This window comes from Danio rerio, chromosome 24 (genome assembly GCF_049306965.1).
Source record: "Danio rerio strain Tuebingen ecotype United States chromosome 24, GRCz12tu, whole genome shotgun sequence".
Classification (NCBI taxonomy): Eukaryota; Metazoa; Chordata; class Actinopteri; order Cypriniformes; family Danionidae; genus Danio; species Danio rerio.
The window spans coordinates 36,162,567-36,184,030 of record NC_133199.1 but is presented as its reverse complement, the minus strand read 5'-3'; the positions used below and the strand labels follow the sequence as shown (position 1 = coordinate 36,184,030).

The 21,464-nt window shown below is 30.7% G+C and overlaps 1 protein-coding gene across 4 annotated transcripts in view; it reads left to right on the top strand.

Moving 5' to 3' along the window:
* Positions 1-21,464, top strand: part of rsu1 (Ras suppressor protein 1) — an 83,735-nt gene that overhangs the window by 2,947 nt on the left and 59,324 nt on the right. For 2 of the 4 annotated variants that reach the window (XR_012399496.1, XM_009297565.5), the window contains exons 1-4: positions 1,637-1,766; positions 1,903-2,014; positions 4,609-4,659; positions 17,806-17,926. Coding sequence is in view for 2 of the 4 variants with exons in the window: in XM_009297565.5 (XP_009295840.1) it covers positions 1,906-2,014; positions 4,609-4,659; positions 17,806-17,926 (281 nt within the window). In the remaining 2 variants the exon portion in view is untranslated. Of the gene's footprint in view, positions 1-1,636; positions 1,767-1,902; positions 2,015-4,608; positions 4,660-17,805; positions 17,927-21,464 lie in introns of those variants that run through there. The other 2 variants (XR_012399495.1, XM_021470373.3) reach the window with 1 other exon arrangement.

Genomic DNA, 21,464 nt, shown 5'->3' with positions numbered 1-21,464 from the left:
GCAAGGAAATTTTCACAGTATGTCTGATAATATTTTTTCTTCTGGAGAAAGTCTTATTTTAAATTTTTAAAAAAATCATTTTAAGGTCAAGATTATTAGCCTCTTTAAGCTAGATTTTTTTTGATAGTCTACAAAACAAACCATCATTATATAATAACTTGCCTAATTACCATAACCTGCCTAATTAACCTAGTTAAGCCTTTAAATGTCACTTTGAGCTGTATAGAAGTGTCTTTAAAAATATCTAGTAAAATATTTTTTACTGTCATCATGGCAAAGATAAAATAAATCAGTTATTAGAAATGAGTTTTTAAAACTATTATGTTTAGAAATGTGTTGAAAAAATCTCTTCATTAAACAGAAATTGGGGAAAAAATAAACATAATTTATTTTTTTTAACCTTTATTATATAAGACAGTAGAGATGAGACAGTAATCCATGGAGAGCAGAGAGACTCATAAAGTCAAGCAATCAAATCAAAGAAGTCAATATATAACATTTGTAACCACAATTATGTCAAATGTTATCTTTGCGTTATTAAAATTCAGCGTTAGTAAATTCAGCTAGAACACTATTCCACACGTCTCTTTATTTATTTTATAATTATTTTTACTGGTTTTTATTATTTGGAAAGGACAGTAGAGGTTGCAGACAGGAAAGTATCAGGAGAAGAGAGAAGGGAAGGGTCGGCAAAGGACCTTGAGTTGGGAATCGAATTCAGGTCAACGTGAGTACCATAAGGCTAAATGTTAGCACACTAAACCACTAGGCTATTGGCGCAGACTCTTTTTTTCTTTAATACATGTTTTGATTATTATTTTTTAAATAATGCATTAAACAACACATACATGACAACATGGTAAACAAAATAATGCCAGGGTGATAAAAGGTAAATAATAATAACAGCGCAAAAAATAAATAAAACAAACACAAAAAACAAGAGTACAAATAATTAAACAAAATTGCTACAATTACAAACAAGCAGGAACTTTACATTAATCAAAGATTTTAAAAATAAAACTAGAGCACACATAGACCGTTTTAATGGCCTTTCTATTAGCTCTATGCTTAATAGTGCAAAAGTAATTATAAAACAAAGTAGCACAGGGCTTTTTTGTTGGAAAATTTACACTTATAAATATGAAACTTAATCAACTAAATAAATAGATTAATAACAAAAACTTCGTTATTCAAGGTATCATAATTAAAATATCCAAAAATTACGTTTTCAAAATGTAAATTACAATTAAACAGTACCTTTTTTTTTTAAAATAAAGACAGAATCATCATACCAAAGCTTTTTAACATAACCATAGTGCCAAAAGATGTGGGGTACAGTTTCCAAATGCAAAGAACAAAAAGAGCAATTTATATCAATATCCTTTTTAAATTTACTGAGGAAATGTTTAACCGGATAATTCCACACGTCTCTCCTATCCTTTTCTGATGATTGACCACGGAATCAGCACAAATACAGTGGCGCTCGTTCTGATTGGTCGTACTTGTTACTTTAATCAACGACTGCGTCGATTTTCTAGCAGTTGATTGGACAATAGAAAAGAGTTCTGCCTGACATTCTTTTCCTCTCCAGACCCCGGAAATACCCTTTTATGGATGGAATGTGAGACTTTTACGCACCTACTATCAACTTCCGGTTGGGTGTGAGCGTTTTCTTGTTTCAGAAATATCTATTTTTATTGCCCGTAGGGCTTGGATTTTTGTTTACAACTTTTTCCTGTGTGTTTGCGTATTTTCCGTACAACTAGGTAAATATCGGGGGAGCTCTTTGTCTGCTTTTAATGGCTGGATTTGAGCCGCTATACGATGCCAAAGTGGCAAAACTAATAGTAAGATTGTCTGTGAAGTATGTGGGTCTTTTTAAAATGTAACTTTTATTTGTAGAAAATGTCAAAGTCACTGAAGAAGATCGTGGAAGAGAGTCGCGACAAGAATCTCCCGGAGGTGGACATGTGTGACAGAGGAATATCAAACCTGCTGGATATTCCTGGACTCTGTGAGTGTTCAATCTGTTTAATCTGGATAGTTGACTACTGACAAGTCATTCAAGTTTAAAATGTTATTGTTGAAACGTGTATGGGTCATAAATTGGACTTGTTTACACTGTAAATAAGTGGTAGTCATACTATGTCGTGTCTTTTCCCCTGTTTATTTTGGTCAGTTTTTAAAAATACAAAATTGGCATGTTTACTATAAACGATGGTGTATATAGTACACAAAATGTATCAAAAGTACACACAGGAGAATAAAAAATACAAAATTTGACAATTTACTAAGATATGAAAACAATTAAATCCAGAGAATAAGACATTTAATTATGCATTTCAGTAAAAGAAGTTAAAAATTTCCTATTTACTTAAGATTAAATTGTCAAGATATTAAAACAAAGATTGTTTTTGTTGTTGGTGAGTTTGTATTGTATTAAAAGTACATACAGGAGAATATAAATGAAAAAAATTTGACAGTTTACTAAAATATGAAAGCGTAGAAGACAATTTAATCCAGAGAATTGGACAATTATTTACATATTTCAGTAAAAGTAGTTGCAAATTTTGTATTTTCTAAGGATTGAGATGTCAAGATGTTTAAACAGATTGTTTTGTTGTTGATTTATTTGTATTGTATGTAGTGCACAAAATGATTGAGGTAAAGTAGGTTTTATATTCACACGTTCAGACTTTCAAAAGAAAATGTATCAAAAGTACGCTCTGCAGAATAAAAATGAAAAACGTTGACAATTTACTAAGAAATGGAAAAGTTGAAGAAAAATAGGTCTATAGAGTAGGACATTAAATTATGTATTTCAGTAAAAGTAGTTACAACTTTCTTATTTATTTAAAATTAGAATGTCAGGATATTTTACAATATTTAGACAAACATTGTTTTGTTGTTGGTTAAGTTACATTTGTGGAAATAAAATGTATCAAGAAGATAAATTAGATTCATAACAAAGGAAAACAATGTTGTGTATAGTTCACAAAATGTATCAAAAGTACAACACAGGAGAATACAAAATAAAAAAAAGTTGACAATTTACTAAGATATGAAAACGTTGAAAACAATTTAAACCAGAGAATAAGACGTTCAATTATGTATTTCAGTAAAAGTAGTTGCGCATTTCATATTTACAGAAGCTTGAGATGTTAAGATATTTAAACAGATTGTTTTGTTGTTAATTCATTTGTATTGTATGTAGTGCACAATATGATTGAGGTTAAGTAGGTTTTATATTCACACATTCAGACTTTCACCTTAATAATATAATTTCACAAAAATGTTCATTGTAAATTCTAAATAGTGAAATCGTATTAGCAGTCAATGAATATTAAAGTACAACATTGTTCACAGTCAAATAAATAGTGCTAATGTTTTTTTCAAGTGATATTTACATGTGATGTTCGACCAAACATTTAAAGTACCGTGGTAAACAATATAGGGAGCGTGTCAAAAGTTTTCACTTAATGAATCTGGAAATATAAAATCAACTTTACCCCAATCACAAAATGTATCAAAAGTACACACAGCAGAATACAAATGAATAAAAATTGACAATTTACTAAAAGAAAAAAGTTGAAGAAAATTAGATGCAAAGAATAAGACTTTAAATTATGTATTTTAGTAAAAGTAGTTGCACATTTCGTGTTTACCGAAGATGTCAAGATATTAAAACAAAGATTTTGTTGTTGGTGATGTTGTATTGTATATAGTACACAAGTACACTCAGCAGAATACAAATGGAAAAGGTTTGACATTTTACTAAGATATGAAAAAGATGATTAAATGAATTCAGAGAGTAGGACATTAAGTGATGAGTTTCAGTAAAAGTAGTTGCAAATTTCTTTTTTTTAATGAAGATTAAAATGTTAAGGTATTTTACATAAAAAAACATTGTTTTGTTGTTGGTGAATTTACTTTTGTTAAGAAGAGAAATTAGATTTATAACAAAGGAAATGTTTTTGTAGAGTCACATGTTTTAAAAGTTGTGATCACGACTCAATGATTATATCATCATTGATTAATGTGCCAATTCTTTGAAAACTTTCAGAATATTAAGATTCAGAATGAATAAGAGTTTTTTGTGTCAATTCAACAAAAACAATACATTTTGTATCACTTTTATATTTCCTTATGAAATGTTTAACTAGGTAACATTTGTTTATTCGTTTGACCAATGATAGTTTTACTTTATTAGTGAGAAAATCTTTATCTTTATATAAATTAACTTTGTAAATTAAACTTGATACAGACACCAAAATAGTATGTGCATTTCCAAAAGCATTATAAAAATTCATAGTTTTTATTTTATTTTATACTTTGAAGTAATGATCTTGACTGTAGATGGTTTAAATGAGGGAGAAAATAAAATAAATGTTTGTGCATTTTGTATCAGTCATACATTTCATTATGAATTGTTTAGCTGCTAAATGTACAAATTGTTAATTAATTTAAAAGATAATACTTTTACTTTATTAGTGAGAAAATATTGCTACAAGATCAAAATCTTTCTGATTTAGACTTTAAAGTGTGTATCTACCCTAAGAGTTTTCTGAAATGACAAAGCAAGCATGTATTGTTTTTTTTCTTTTGCAGTCTCTTTGTCCAGTATTACTCAACTGGTCCTGAGCCACAACAAGCTAAGTGGTAAGTCCTTCTTTTATATTACTCTAACAAATATATTTACTAGCAATTTACCTGACCTACAATATATGATGCTTCTTTGAGAAAAAAAAGGCTGTACCATGATTAAAATTGATGATAGTTACTTATCAGAAAAAATCCTAAAGTTCAATTGCAATAACAATTAATATGAATCTTAATGTAGATATGATATTTAATTTTAGGGATGCAATGATATGGATTTTTTTGTGACGATATCAATAACTGATAACTCTTTAGGTTTGCAAGCTGATACCCTATATATTAGCCGATAAATATAAATATTTAAAAATATATATTTTTCATATTTTTATACAGTGAACAACGGGTTTTATTTTAAAAACTTCATAAAAGTTTTTAACAGATCTTGGAATAGCATACTCGAAACAAAAAGAGTAATCATTTCAAAATTTTGATTTATATAGATCTATATTCACGATTTCACATAAATCAGAATTTCCAAAAATAGTCTATTTCCTTTTCTTTGCATAGCAAATTAACATGCAACTTGACTGTTGCAAAAAAATAATAGGTGAAATAAAAAAATGAGAGGCAGGCAATTCTGTACAATGACATAATCTATTGGCTTAAAGCTATCGGCCTAATTTTAATACCGGACTGATAACGATAACACTAAAAAAGCATTTATCAGCCGATAATGATATGGCTGCCGATAAATCATTTAATTTTAATTTCTTAACGACTATTCAATTCAATACAACAGCTTAGAAGCAAACAAAATGTATCTGCAAACTGTAATGGAGTAGCTGAATCGATTTTTTAGAATTAAGTCACATAAGCTTATATTGTAATTAGTTTAAATGCTTTAACTGAAATTTCATTATTTTATTTGACAATTTTAAGGCAATTCTGTACAATGACATAATCTATCAGCTTAAAGATATCACCCTGATTTTGATATCGTACAGATAATGATACCATTAAAAATAGCATTTATCGGCCGATAACGATATGTCTGCCGATATATTGTGCATCCCTATTTAATGTTAATTTCCTAACGATTATCCAATTCATTACAACCACTTAGAAGCAAACTATAAGCAAGTAGCTAAATGGATTCGTCAGAATTAAACCATATAAGCTTATATTGCAATAACTTTTAATGTTTCAACTGAAGCATAATTATTTTATATAACAGTTTTAATTTCCAAATGATTATCCAATTTATCTAAACAGAATGTATATGCAAACTATAAGGAAGTTGCTAAAATGAATTGTTAGGATTAAATCCTTTAAACCTATACTGTATTACTTTAAATTCTATGATTTAAGTATACTGATTCTATATAGCACATATTACATTTATTTTGAGACTGCAGCTTTATAAAGGCTGTTGAAATAACTAGTTAACTCCACACGAGGGCAGTCTTGGCCATTCTGAACTGCAGTTGTTTCAGTTTTAACTATTCAGTAAAACTTATATGTGGATGTAGTTAGTGGTAGCATCTTCTTCGTTGCCATTTTTTTAACTCTTCACATTGTTGCATAAGATTAATGATAATCTTTGTTTGGCTGCTGGAGTTATTATTAGGTGAAATATGTTTATCTGTGTAGTTTGGATCTTGTTTTCCCCTCCTTCATAATCTTTGGGTTTGCTGTAATGGCTCTGAGCAATGTTCGCTCTCATCTGATCTGTACAGGAAGGGGATTTGTTTGTTTATGCTGGGATCTTTTTGACTTTAATCTCCATGAAGATCTCAGATAATGCACATTTCTGTCAGGTAGCGCGTGCAGTAATGATCAAAGCCTGTTAATACGATTTATTTAAGATTTTGAGATGAAGAACTGACTCATTCCCCAATGGGTCACACCACGTCTGTGTAGCTGATTAAAAGCGGAGTAGAAAATCAAGTGGAATGGAAATACAGTCGGGTTCAAAAAAGACTGAGTCTGATTTAATAAGTACAGGTCAGGATATGTGTGCTGCTGTTTCATTTTTACATAAACATATCTTTTTTTTTGTACTGATTCTGAATGAGGATAGAGTATTGTTTCAGCCCTGTTTGAAGTTATTTGAAATATGTTTAGTTATTTGAAACATTAAAGAAGTTTCTTTACTTAAACTTAATATGCTTGGACTTGAGAATGGACAAAATTATGAGCCTTCCTGTTTGAAATGATTATTTTATTTGTTTTTGTTACAGTATATTTCACAGTATTTCCTGTCATATTTTTATTTTGAAGAAAGTCTTATTTATTTTAATTTAGCTGTAAGTAAATAAATAATAAATAAAAACAATAGGTCAAATATAAAAAAAAGGTCAATATTATTATCCCCCTTAAGTATTTAGTTTTTACAGTTGGCTTCAGAAATAGCAGGTACCAAATGACTAGCCTAATTAAATTTATTAAGCTATAGATTTTAAATTGCACTTCATGCTGAATACTGGTATTTTGTAAAATATGAAGGACTGTCATCATCATAGCAAAAACCAACCAAGAAAAAAAATAATTTTTATAAATGAGTAGGCCCTCACGGAATCTGCACTCACAGAATTTAGCAGATTTTCGCAGATTTTTTTGCCCATCATTGAGTCTATGTATTTACTTGTGTAAATGTGTGTAAATTTACATTTTATTCAGTTTTTAAAATTATTTCACTTATATTATTGTAATATAATAAAAATAATATTAAAATGTTCATATGATTTATTTACAATACAGTTTGTAAAGTAATATTTTCTGTCTTTAAGTAGATATATGAGAGACTTGCTTTGTTTATTAAATAAGTGGCTCTAATTGAATTTGCATTATAAACATTAAATAAATGTTAAAAATGTATTATTTTTATTTTATATATTTATTTTTTCATATTTTATGTTATAAATTTATTAATTAAAAATTTGTTACGATACTCCTAAAATCATTCCACATAAATTCAAAGATTTTTAACAAAATTTCCTACTAAAATAGCCAAAAATGTTTGCAGATTCTGTCTGGCCCTAGAAATAAGTTATTAAAATTATTGCTTTAAAAAGGTGTTGTTCTTACATTGTGTATGAAATATTTTTTTTAAGAAATCAAATTTCATAAGAAGGCTACTAATTTTGTCTTTAGCTTTATATAAATTCACTTTTGTAAATTTAATTTGATGCGGACACCAAAATGATGTGTTTATTTTTAAAAGCACAAAAAAATTTCTGTTTTATTTATTTATTTATTTCATTACATTTCATACTTTGTAGTAATAATCTTGACTGTAGATGGGTTAAATAAGAATATAAAAGTTTACATGTGCATAATGCTTATATATATATATATATATATATATATATATATATATATATATATATATATATATATATATATATATATATATATATATATACACTACCGTTCAAAAGTTAGGGGTCAGACTTTTCATGCTTTTTTATTAAAATTTTATTTTAGAATTATTCTGTTCATCAAGGCGGCATTTTTTAAATGTAAAAAATGTTAAATTATTAAATAATTATTTCAATTTTCAATAACTGCTTTCTTATTGTGTGTAGTTTTAAAATGAATTATTACTCCAGTCATTATTTCTTTTATTACTCTTAGCATTAATAATAATAATAATAATAATAATAATAATATTAATAATAATAATAATAATAATAATAATAATAATAATAATAATAATATTAATAATAAATATTAGAGTGATTTCTGAAGGATCATGTGACTCTAAAGACTGGAGTAATGAAGCTGAAAATACATCTTTAAAACACTGGAATAAATGATTAAATTAAATGATAAACTACTTTTGATCAGTTATTTTATAGTGCAACAACATTTTACTACTTGCACTGCATTTCTGATGATAGTTAGATTTTTTTTTTATTTGTTTATTTAATTACATTTGTTAGCAGCTTCATATTATCTGGATAGCATTTTCTCCATTTTGGCATTAACAGAACATAATCGTAATATAAAGTTGTTCCTGTACTCTGCTAAGTGCAAATAGATTTTTTTGATACCATCATTTTCCTCACAGCTCTGCATTTTCCCCTTCTCTGCTCTTCTCCACCCTCTCCTCCTGCCTGCTTAAAGAGCAGAGACAGGGAATCTGCCATCTTTTGAACTTTTCAGGGTAGTCAGGAATTACAGTGACATTTGGAACCCTTTCATTAGTGGCTCATGAGTAAAGCAGGGCTGCTGTTCGGCCCGGGCAGGTAATGAGACAGAGGAGAGAGGGCCAAACCTTCCTGCTCTCTATAGCCCCAGACTCTTTGTCCTATTACCATCAGCCTTTCTTCCTGTTTTAAAGGCTCCAGTAGGGCGCACACACACACACACACACACACACACACACACACACACACACACGCATTTAAAACATCTGTTCACGAGCAAATCCTAAACAAAATAAAAAGTCTATCGTTTCATATAATGCTCTATAGTATTGGACATTGTTTGCAGTATTCATAAATCTTTATAAGCGCAATATTACACAAGTACATGGATGCAGACGGAAACATGGAGAAAAGCATTGTTGTGAGAGTACAATGTTTACATTTTGCATTTTATTTAGCAATATTTATCATTTTTAATTTTTATATTGTACCTTTAATCATTAGTTTTTGAAAAGGTTTAATATTATGTTCATATTAATGTATAATATTATGTTTTATTTATTTATTTTATAATGTCTGCATTTTTAACTAAACACCAGCTGAGGTTCAAATCAACGAGGCATGATCACATATGAATGAGTTTATTTCTGAGTATAAACGTTATATTTCTTTCTTTCATTCTTTCTTTCTTTCTTTCTTTCTTTCTCTCTCTTTCTCTTTCTCTTTCTCTCTCTCTCTCTCTCTGAGAGATATATGTAAGTATGTAAGTGATATATTTCAAGACACTTCTATACAGCTTAAAGTGACATTTAAAGGCTAATTAGGTTAATTAGGTTATCTGCAGGTTAGTGTAATTAGGCAAGTTATTGTATAATGATGGTTTATTCTGTAGACTATTGAAAAAAAACAGCTTAAAGGGGCTATTAATATTGATCCTAAAATGTTTTTTTTAAACATTAATAACTGCTTTTATTCAAAATAAAACAAATCAGCCTTTCTCCTGTGTGTGTGTGTGTGTGTGTGTGTGTGTGTGTGTGTGTGTGTGTGTGTGTGTGTGTGTGTGTGTGTGTGTGTGTGTGTGTGTGTGTGTGTGTGTGTGTGTGTGTGTGTGTGTGTGTGTGCGCGCGCGCGGGCGGGCGTTATATTTATTATCTACATGTGATACACGCACATACAGTTGAAGTATTACACACACACAAACACACACACACATATATATATATATACAGTTAAAGTCAGAATTATTAGCCCCCCTGACTTATTAGCACCCCTGTTTATTTTTTTTCCCCAATTTATTTGATCTTTGTCATGATGACAGTAAATAATATTTTACTTGATATTTTTCAAGACACTTCTGCACAGCTTAAGGTGACAATTAAAGCCTTAACTAGGTTACTTAGGCAGGTTATGGTAATAAGGCAAGTTATTGTATAAAGATGGTTTGTTTTGTAGACTATCGAAAAAAAATTAGCTTAAAGGGGCTTATAATTTTGTCCCAAAATAGTTTTTTAAAAAATTAAAAACTGCTTTTATTTTAGCCGAAATAAAACAAATAAAACTTTCTCTAGAAGAAAAAATATTATCAGACAAACTGTAAAAACTTCCTTGCTCTGTTAAACATCATTTGGGAAATATTAAAAAAAGAAAAAAAAATCAAAAGGAGGCTAATAATTCTGACTGCAACTGTGTGTGTATATATATATATATATATACACTTACACACAATATTTCACACAAATATTCAGAGGCGATTCTAGTAAAGGTCCTGTGAGTGTGAAGTGCTTTGAAATGTGCATTTTTATTTGATGTTTGATGTAATCTAAGCTGAAACATGAAGAGAGGGTGGAACATAGTGTAGCTTTATATTTTGCTTCTTACCAGTGAGAGTTGTTGAGCTTAATCGCATCAAATGTGGAGCATCTTAAATGGGGCGGGGCATGTCAGATACTAGATAGCATTTGGTTGGTCAAGATGTAATGAGAAATTATCCATTTGGTGGAAGTGACAAACTACAAGCTTTACATGTTCATATCTGTTTTATATCTTCTGAATTATCTTCTTTTGGAGCACACTAGCTTATATATCCTAAAAACTAACAATACTGACATCTTAAAATCTTTATTTTAATTTCATGGGATCTTTAAAGCTAGAAATCCTGTAGTAGGTCTGTGGTTTAATGTGGAAAAGTGTAAGATGTCTGGTGGAGGCATGATCTGTCTTAAGGATATAATAGGAAAATAATAATAACAGGACTGAGATCAGCCTTGTGTGTCGTTTGGAGACCCTGACATTGAGCGCAGGGTTCAGTGTCCTGCAGTTCCTCTGAGACCGTGGGAAACAAATTGTATGTTTCAAATATCCGTTATAGGTGAGAAGGTCAAAGATGCAAAAATTGGGAATTGAAGAGTTTGACTGAAATGCATTCTACTCGCAAGGTCACAGCAATTTGTTGTAGCTTGACTGAAATTAGCTTTTATATTATAGTTAGAAAATGCATGAAAAATAGTATGCATCTATCAGAGTGAGAATAAGCTTTGGCCATTTACTGTGGGCATGCATGTATAAGTACTTTATATTGTTATTGCATTGGGAAGACATAGGTAAACATAAATAAAAAAATATAAACATTTTACTTTAGACACTTTTATTTTATTGTATTTTTGCGGTAACTTATTGGCAGCACTTTTGCCAGCAAGTTACCACAGATGCCTCTTTAAAGTAACTTGCCTGTAAATGTGTTTTAAGGTAAAATGCCCTTTACCTAATTTTAATTTTACAGTATGACAATTTTACAGTAGTTTTACTGTAATTTATATACATTTTACACTAGCAGCGCAAACCCTTTATTTTTTGTGTTTACTACTGAATTTAATAAATTCCAAATAAGTTAATAATATTTTCATGATCTCAGTTTTGTCTTCAACTACAGTAGCAGTACTTGATTACTTTGATTACAATAGTATACTGGAAATTTCTAACATGTTAGTTAAGTCTTTGGGAAAGTTTTTAAAATGACCCACAATGCAGTGCATATTACAGTAGTGTACTGTAAAGCATGTATTTTACTTGTCATTTCTGCAGTAAATAACTGTAAAATTGCGACAAAGTGTAAAAGTGTATATTTAGAGAAAGAGAAAGGAATAGTGAGCTGGGATATTTACAGTTGAAAGTGTAATTATTAGCCCTTGAAATTAGTATTTTTCTTCGAATATTTCCTTAGCAATATTTATATTTTCATAGGATGTCTTATAATATTTTTTATTTATGGAGAAAATCTTATTTGTTTTAGTTTGGTTGGAAAGTCGCAGTTTTTAAATTTATTAAAACTATTTTAAAGTCAATATTAATACTTTTTACTGTAACCTGGACAGATTGGTGTGCTTACATTTAGATTATTATAGTTTTTCAAACTTTTTATTTTAAAGAAAATTCATGTTTTAAAAAAAGTGTATGGATACAAGTAAAGCTTGCTTGTTTTTACACAATATTTAAAATATTTAGCTAAGAAATAAATGTAAAATATTTTAAAATGTAATATTGTATTATTAAATGTATTAAATTATAATTTAGTTTTTGATTGGGCAAATAAAATTCTTTTACATCTGGGCCATTTGACACATTCCTTAGCCTTTAGCCCTGTATAAGTCTAAAATGTCATTCATAATGGTCTTAAAAATGTCTCAAAGTCTTAAATTAAACTCTGTGAAACTTGCAGAAACCCTGAATATGAATGTATATAATTACACAGATTGCTATGGCTACAGCTTTCCATTTAATATTTTTTATATTTTATTAAAGTCATGCTTTGTATTGTTTAATTCTTAAAGCATATATTTGTTATTAACCTTCTTAAGTATTGTATTGTTGATAGTCGGGTGTCATTCTGAACTAAACGCTGACTAATGACAAATCCAGGTAACACAATTCATTGCAAGGTGCCTCGTTAAACATGTTCTGTGTACGTACTGTAGTAATTACAATTAATTATGCAAAGTTACATGCAAGTACATGTTACTCAGTAGCTAAATGAAGGACACCTATAAAATTCATGCAATAATAATAAATAAATAAATAATAATAATAAGAAAATCTGGTCTGCTTCTTAGGAAGCAAAGCAATAAGACAACACAAAATAAGGACAAGAAACTGATATGCTTGTCTACAATACCTTTAATTGGACTTTAGACTGTTTAATGAAAACAATGGGATGCGTAGGGATTTTTAACAAATAATATTAACATTTTTAAAATAATAGTACATTATTTAATGTCAGTTAATGTATTACTGACATGAACAAACAATTATTTATTACGATATTTAATGTTAATGTTTTTTGTTAACAACTGTTTATTGAGTTTTTCAGAAAAAAAAAAGAACAAGTGCATATTTAAACCCACTCCCACCCATCCCCCCCTATAATAATAATAATAATAATAATAATAATAAATAAATAAATAAATAAACAAATCAAATAAAAGATTATATTTTATTATTTTACAAAGATTATTTAATGTTAATGTTAAGTTAAATAAAGTTAGTTCATGTTAACTCGCTGTGCATTTACTTATGTTAGCAAGCTCAACTTTAGATTTTAATTAACACATTAGTTAATACTGAACTAATGAATGCTTCACAAGATTATTTATACTTTATTTATTAATGTTTTAATTATAAATTTGTAATGTTTGTAAATACATTAGACTAAGGGTACATTAGTTAATGTTAGTTAAGTGTTACCCAAATAATAATTGTAAATAAATTTTCTTTACATTTTAAATCTTGGGCATAGGCATTGACGGTATTTTGAATACTGCTTTAAAATATATTCTTTTTAAATGTCTGGGTAAAATAAACTAAAACTTTTTTCCCCTTTGAACACGAAATATTTTATTTAGACAAACATTTAAATGATTTTGGAACAGTTAACATGTCAGGCTAAATAATGAAAATTAATCATGGACTTCTGCTGTCTGTTTGTTTCAAAAAACAGATTTCTTTACAATTTCAAACGGCATCTTTGGATATCTTTACTGCTGGAGATATTGCTGTCCTAAAAAAAAAAGAAAAAAAAGAAAGTGAATTAAAAAACGTTTTGTATAGTAGAAGATTTTGGTGATTTTTAAAACCTTGACTTTTTCAAACCGCGGTATACCTTGAAAACGGTTATCGTCCCATGCCTACTTGGGCATGCATGTATGCAGGATGTATAAATGGCTTGATGTATATATTAAAGATATATTTTGTTTGTTTATTAGTGCATATTTGTTTTACATAAAATGGGTTTGTTTAATATTTTAGTATTTTGTTTTGTTTTTAACAATTTTTAAACTTTTTTTGGTATTTTTTATTGATGTGTAAAAGTAATTTCTCCATTAATTCAATATTGGCATTGCTATTTAGAAAAAGTAACTAAACCTCAAACTTCAAAATAATTACAATTATAATAATAGTAAAAATATTAAAAGTGGCAAATGTATACTATATAAAGTGACGCATTTCTTATCAAGCTCATGTGCTGAAGAGCAGTGTGAGCATGTGCACTTGTGTGTATGTGTGAGTGTGAACATGTGCAGTCTTGAATTGTTTGTGTGACGGCTGAATCATTTGTTCCTCTGTCTGGGGCGGAGCGGCTCCCGTTGATCTCTCTGGAGGTATTCGTGTCATGCTGTTTGTGTAAACCTCTCCCACCTCCCCTCCTCCGTAATGAGGGCTCATTGATCAGCCAGTAATCGGATAGAGCGCCTGTTCGGCCCATCCATCTCTGTCCACAGCAGAAACGGGGCAGGATGGCCTTGCAGGAAAAGAGGGAGGAGGGAAGGAAAGGTGCTGATTCGATATGCTAAAAAACCTCCATCATTAAAATGTCAAATCTATCGCTGAGGGAATGACCCATAATTGAGCCATCAAAGACGGGACGTATGTATTTGCTGACTCTTGATGATTAGCTGTTAAACTTCGACAGGTCAGCCTTGGGTGTCTGTTCGTTAGGCCTCGGCACTCGTTTTGGGAATGCTTTACCTTGATGATTGTCATGGGGGTTAGACATATGCTGATTTTTAATGATAAAATATATTGTGGTCAGGGCTAGGGCTGGGAGAAACAGGACAAAAATATTACGATATAAAGTTTAATATCATTCGGTACTGATAATTATTGAATATATATGTTTTTAGTTTTAATAGTAAAAAAAAAGATTAATAAAATATCTTGTCTCTTATAATAAAGTAAACATAAGTGCTAAAGTAACTCAGACTCAATAAGTGAAGAGTCTCAAAGACTGTTTCTCAATACCAAGTAGGCAACGTTCGGACTTGCGTCCTTGGTAGTTCAGACTTGCCAAGTTCAGACTTGGAAGAACGAACTCCCGAGGACGCAAGGACATAAGTCGGGCACTTCTTCAAATGGAACAGCAGTATACTTTATAACGTCACTTACCTCACCATGAATTCATTGGTTTCACTGTACATTAAAAATAAAATGATTTATTATATAAAGCACGGCCCTGTAATTAATACTATATTGATATTATAAATCTACATTTTTGATTTAGGAAAATTTAAACAATAATCTATATAAATGTGTAGTGAAATTTGTTATTATACACTGACACGTGTCTATGATTATCAGATTAAATAAACTACAATGAACATTTCAAGTATAAAGTACAAGACGTACACAAAAAAAGAAATAAAGATAATGTTAAGCAATTTGGGAAACAAAGACAAGCAGCGTACAACACAGTAACAATTAAAGACAATTATAAAACGTAACAAATAATACTGCCAATATAATACACCTGAGGACAAATATTAGATTTAAAAGACCAAAAACTGTCCGTTAGATATACACAAGATGTATTAAATATCATGCTTTAACTACATTGGAGAGACTAAATCCAGCGGTACATCCGAGATGGACTGGCTGAAGTAAAGCTGCTCTCGGCGGGGGAGGTGATGACGAAGCTCCCGCTGGCAGGCTGGGAGTCAGAGCCCGCATAAGCTGAGGCTTAAAGATGCGCTATCTGTGTGAATAAACTTTGTGAATAAACCGATTCGAGCCTAAAACAACTACATTCTTGCCTGAAAAACTGTTAAAACATTATTTTGTGACATAGTAAAGGAGCATTTTTAAAACCATGCGGGTTTTCGCCTCCACCTTCAGCATTTGCTGGTTTAGCTGTAATGCATTCTGGCATACCTGAGCTTTGCAAGTTCGCACAAGTCACCTCTCGATGCATCCTTAGCCAAAGAGGCAGAGCAAGTACACATCCAGGAACTTTATCTGTACTTGGCAAGATGTGAACTTTGTATTGGAACTGTACTTCGGCGACGGTTGATGACATTTCACGAGGACACAAGAACGCAAATACAGACAGGAGCACATATTGAGAAACAGCCAATTTGTGTGCAATGATAAAGTGCCAACTCTGAGCAATCAATGCAAACTTTAAAGTTGGTCAACATTGTAAGGTGTCTATAATAATCACACTGTAAACCACAAACTCTAATAACACAATCAATTATGATAATCAAATCTAAGATTTTATTATTTACACAGTGGGGGGAGATGCACAATTTCTGGGAGATTATCATTCATAGGAGTCTCTATGCATATGGTGACTCCCAAAAATTCCGGGAGTGTTGGGATGTCTGTACTTGCATGAATCGCGGTGCGCACGCAGCATTCTGAAATGTTTTCAGCTAGGTGCACCTGTAAAATGCGCGCACGTCACATGCCAAGCTGCTGCAATAATCCTAAGCTTATTGCAGCAGCCACATTTTAATAAAGCTTTACCGCTTCATACCAATTTTTTTTTTATCGTTATTGAAAATGTTCGGGCAATAAATGTCGATATCGTTTTATCGCAAAATGTATCGTTATCGCGATCATGGAGTATATGCAATATACAGTTGAAGTCAGAATTATTATCCCCCCTTCTATTTTTCCCCCTAATATCCATTTAATGGAAAAAAAGATTTTATCAACACGCTATTATTCTAGCCAAAATAAAACGCATATAAGACCTTCTCCAGAAGAAAAAACATTATAGGAAATACTGTGAAAAATTCCTTGATCTGTTGAACATCATTTGGTAAATATTTAATAAAGAAAAAAAAAATTAATAATAATAATAATTGTGAGTTCAGCTATTTGTGTTGCAGACATTTGTGATGCATGACATTTATTTTATGCATTGCCTGTTTATCTAAATTTGACCAATCAGATGGGTCCTTACTCTCTTCATCACCACCTCCAATCAGAGTCTTGGGTTAAAGACTAAATGTTTGCACCTTGACAAAAAATATCTTTAACCTGTTTATTTTAATTTCATTAAATAAATAAATCATACAAAAACAGCTTAAAATATAACATGTTTTTTTGGGAAATTTTTTCACCACTTCAAAGTACTGTGAGTTATTATGTATTGTTTATTATTTAACCTTTTTAAAGGACCTTCATATTATAGTATCGTGTTTGGTGTTGTTAACAGCAACAAATGCTCAAAAGACTTATTAATCTTAAAAGATTTATTTTCAAACATGTATTTGTTTTGACACATAATATTCTGTGACTATTTATAGATCTTTTTTTAGTTAACTTTGTACATTAAGGTTATATTAGTTAAGTTAATTAAACTAAAGTAAATGTAATGAAAGCTACAAAAGCATTTAGCAGTCTTAGTTGATGTTAATCTCTTAGTTATCACCTAATAACAAATTAAAGTCATAATCCTTTAATCAAATGGAGTTTAACAATTAATACAATTCAGTTGTATTTTTTATGAACTTAAATTTTAATGCATTACTAACATTTACTAATGAGACTTTATTGTAAAGGTATACCTAATGTATATTTTTGTCCTTTTGCAATTGAATTAGTTTAAAACATTTATTCACTCTAAACACGTATATACAGTAAAGCAAATTCCGAATTAATTTTTGTTATTATATCTCTTAAAGTGACCTTTTTTGCAGCTTATAGCAGCAGAGATTGATGATTCTTTGAAAAATTTATCCTGTTTATTTATTGTCAACATATCTGTCTCTCTTTCCAGCCGTGCCTCCAAATATTGCTGATCTGAAGAACTTGGAAGTGTTGAACATGTTCAACAACCAGATTGAGGAGCTTCCGACGCAGATCAGTAGCCTCCAGAAACTTAAACATCTCAACCTTGGGTCAGTCTACTTTTCTTGTCTCTTGCTTTGTTTTATTATAATTTGTTTCTTTTGTTTTGCCTCATTCTTCGCGTGCTTCGATTTCCTCCACAAGTCCTAAGACTGTGCTGTAGGTGAATTCGGTAAGCTAAATTGGCCATAGTGTATGTCTGTGATTGGGTGTGTATGGGTGTTTCCCAGTGAGGGGTTGCAGCTGGAAGAGCATCCGCTGCGTAAAAAAATATGCTGGTTTATTCTGCTGTGGTGACCCCGGATTAATAAAGAGACTAAGCTGAAAAAAAATTAATGAATGAATGTTTTGCTTCATTAAATTGTTCAAATTGACAAAATGTACAAATCTCTACCCGTGTTTTCGCTCCTCTTGTCTTTTTTCTTCTCATTAACTTTTTGTTTTTATTTCTTTTCATCTCATCTTTGCTTTTGTTTTGACCTACTTGACCTTTTTTACTTTAGTTTTGTATTTTTTGTTAGTTTTTTGTTCCATCTTGCCTCTTGTCATCTTGTTTAATTTAATTAATAATAATTTAATAGCTTAACTAATTTCCAATAATTAATTTATTTTGTCTTCTATATTGACAGTATATAATATTAATATTAACGTTAATAAGCAAGAATATATATATACACACACAGTTGAAGTCAGAATTATTAGCCCCTCTTAGATTTGTTTTTCTTTTTTTTTATTAAATTTCCTAAATGATGTTTAACAAAACAAGAAAATGTTCACATTATGTCTGATAATATGTTTTCATCCGGAGAAAGTCTAATTTGTTTTATTTCGGCTACAATAAAATCAGTTTTTAATTTTCTCAAAACCATTTTAAGGTCAAAATTGTTACACTCTTTAAGCTTTATTTTTTTTCAATAGTCGATTTTTTCGATACAATAACTTGCCTAATTACCCTAACTAGTTAACCTAATTAACTTAAATGTCACTTTAAGCTGAGAAGAGTCTTTTTTTATTATTTACTGTCATATTGGCAAAGATAAAATAAATCAGTTGTTAAAAATTATATATAATATTTAGCAAGAAATTGAATTCACTAATACGGTAAGTGGTTGCAAAAATGTACATTTACATTAAATCTAAATTTAAACAAACAAATTGAACATTACTAAAGTATTATTATTATTATTATTATTTACTAAATTCAGCCCATATAAATTGTTTGCAACAATTTTGCAAAAAATCAGCTTAAAGTACAATTTGATGGCTTAACTAGGTAAATTAAGTTATTTGGCATTAGGTTAATCAGGCAGCTGGTTAGACGACAGTGTTTTGATCTATAGCCAATCAAATAAGTGCTATTTCTGTGTATATTGTAGGTATTTAGGTAGGTATACATCATGTAGGCAACATCTACAGGCTGAGGTATTAAGACATTTGTGCTGCCCATTACAATACAAACCACAGGAGAGGGCAAATTCTTCAGCAGGATAGTGCTCCTTCTCATACTTTAGCTTCCACATCAAAGTACCTGAAAGCAAAGAAGGTCAAGGTGCTCCCGTATTGGTCAACCCAGTCACCAGAAATGAACATTATTGAGCATGTCTGGGGTGAAGATGGAGGAGGAGGCATTGAAGATGAATCCAAAGAATCTTGATGAACTCAAGGAGTCCTGCAAGAACGATTTCTTTGCCATTCCAGATGACTTAATAGTTATATGAGTCATTGCAGAGATGCATGGATGCCTTCGGCCAAGCTCAATATTACACAATATTAATTATTTTTCCCCTGCACCATGACTTTTTATTCTATACTGTACAATATTTCTGTTAAGAGACAAGACTTTTGTCCTAATTAAATTATTGGTAACACTATACAATAAGGTTCAGTAGTTAATGCATTAACTAACATGAACTAATCATGAACAACACATGTACAGCATTTATTACTCATAATTGAACATTTACTAATGCATTATTAACATCCAAGTCCATGCTTGTTAACATAAGTTAATGCAGGGGTTCCCAAACTTTTCAGCCCGCGACCCCCAAAATGACAATGCCAGTGACTCGTGACCCCCAATATTCTCTGAGGTGGTGGTTATAAATACAGAAACCTTGTATGCAATGACGCACACACACCAATAGACCCAAGTCTATTCTTTGTTTTGTTTTTTTATGTATGTCAGTGCTGTAAATGGGCTAGAAAGTTTAACCCGGTGTTATAAAATCAATCTGCTGCTTCTGAAAGTATTGCTGTGCCTTTAGTATAATGTAATTACTAGAGAAGTCGCAATCCAATAGAACTATTAACAATAAGCTACTATAGTAACTATATAGTTTATAGTAACTATAAACGACTATTTTTTCTCTTTAGTAAGTTATTGATAAAATACAGTAAGTCTTAAGGTTTAATAAAAATTAATTGATTTTTGAAAATCACCAGGCAACCCCCCCCCCCCCCCCCCCCCCCCTTCATTGTCCCGCGACCCCTCGGGGGGTCCCGACCCCCACTTCGAGAACCTCTGAGTTAAAACACCATGAGTTAACATGAACTAACATTGAACTACTGTATTTTCATTATCTAACATTAACTAACATGAACAAATACTGTAGTAAATGTATTGTTCATTGTTTGTTCATGTTAGTAAATGCATTAATTAACATTAACTAATGAACCTTATTGTAAAGTGTGACCAAATTATTATAAATCAAGGAATGATCATATTTTATTTTGGTAAAATAAGTGTAATTTAGAGGACTTTGCCTTTCATATAAGCCACTTCCGATGCCAAATGATTAACTAGAAGTCAAGTTATTATTTGTTGTTTCTAAAACTTGAATAGATGACATGACTTTTGTCAGATAGTGTATTTTGTCAAACTAAAATAAAGCTTTTTTGTAAAAAAATAAAAAAATAAAAAATGTTATAGAAAATATTCTAGAAAGTTCTCCTAGCTCTGTTGAACATCACTTGGGGTAATACTTATAAATAAATATAAATACTAATAAAAGAAAATTTCATAAGAGAACTAATCATTTTGCCTGTGTATTGCATGATCAAAAATGGACCATTGTATCTTGCAGTTGATATATCTATTATTGGGACAGACTTTTGAGTAGTTAGGAAGTCTTGACCGTGCCAGAATTTCTCACTGTCTGTCTGTCATTGCTGGTCACCTGTTCGTCCCCTGGTGTTCAGAGCCCACCTGAGCACCACCCGAATCCCGAGGGTTTTTCCTTCTCCTCTTTTAAGCGGAGCCTCCGCAATGTCACGCAGGATTAAAGCATGGCACAATCTGCCCCGTGTCTGATACCGCACATTTTTATCGATTTGCTGTCAGACGCACCATTTCTACACATAATCTTGAAAGCATAAGCCGGCTTGTTGTATTCCCGACCGCTACTCTTGCCTCAAACGTGTGTGAGTGTGTGTTTGCCCGTTATCCTGATCTCATTTGTCAAAACAATTCCACCTCCTCGTGTAATTGCTTCACAAACATGCGGCGGAATCAATTCTGTTTGTTTCTTTAAAATCTGCTGCCGAAAGTTTCTGTCTTCAATGCAGCCAAGTGTCATTGGAAAGGAAGAA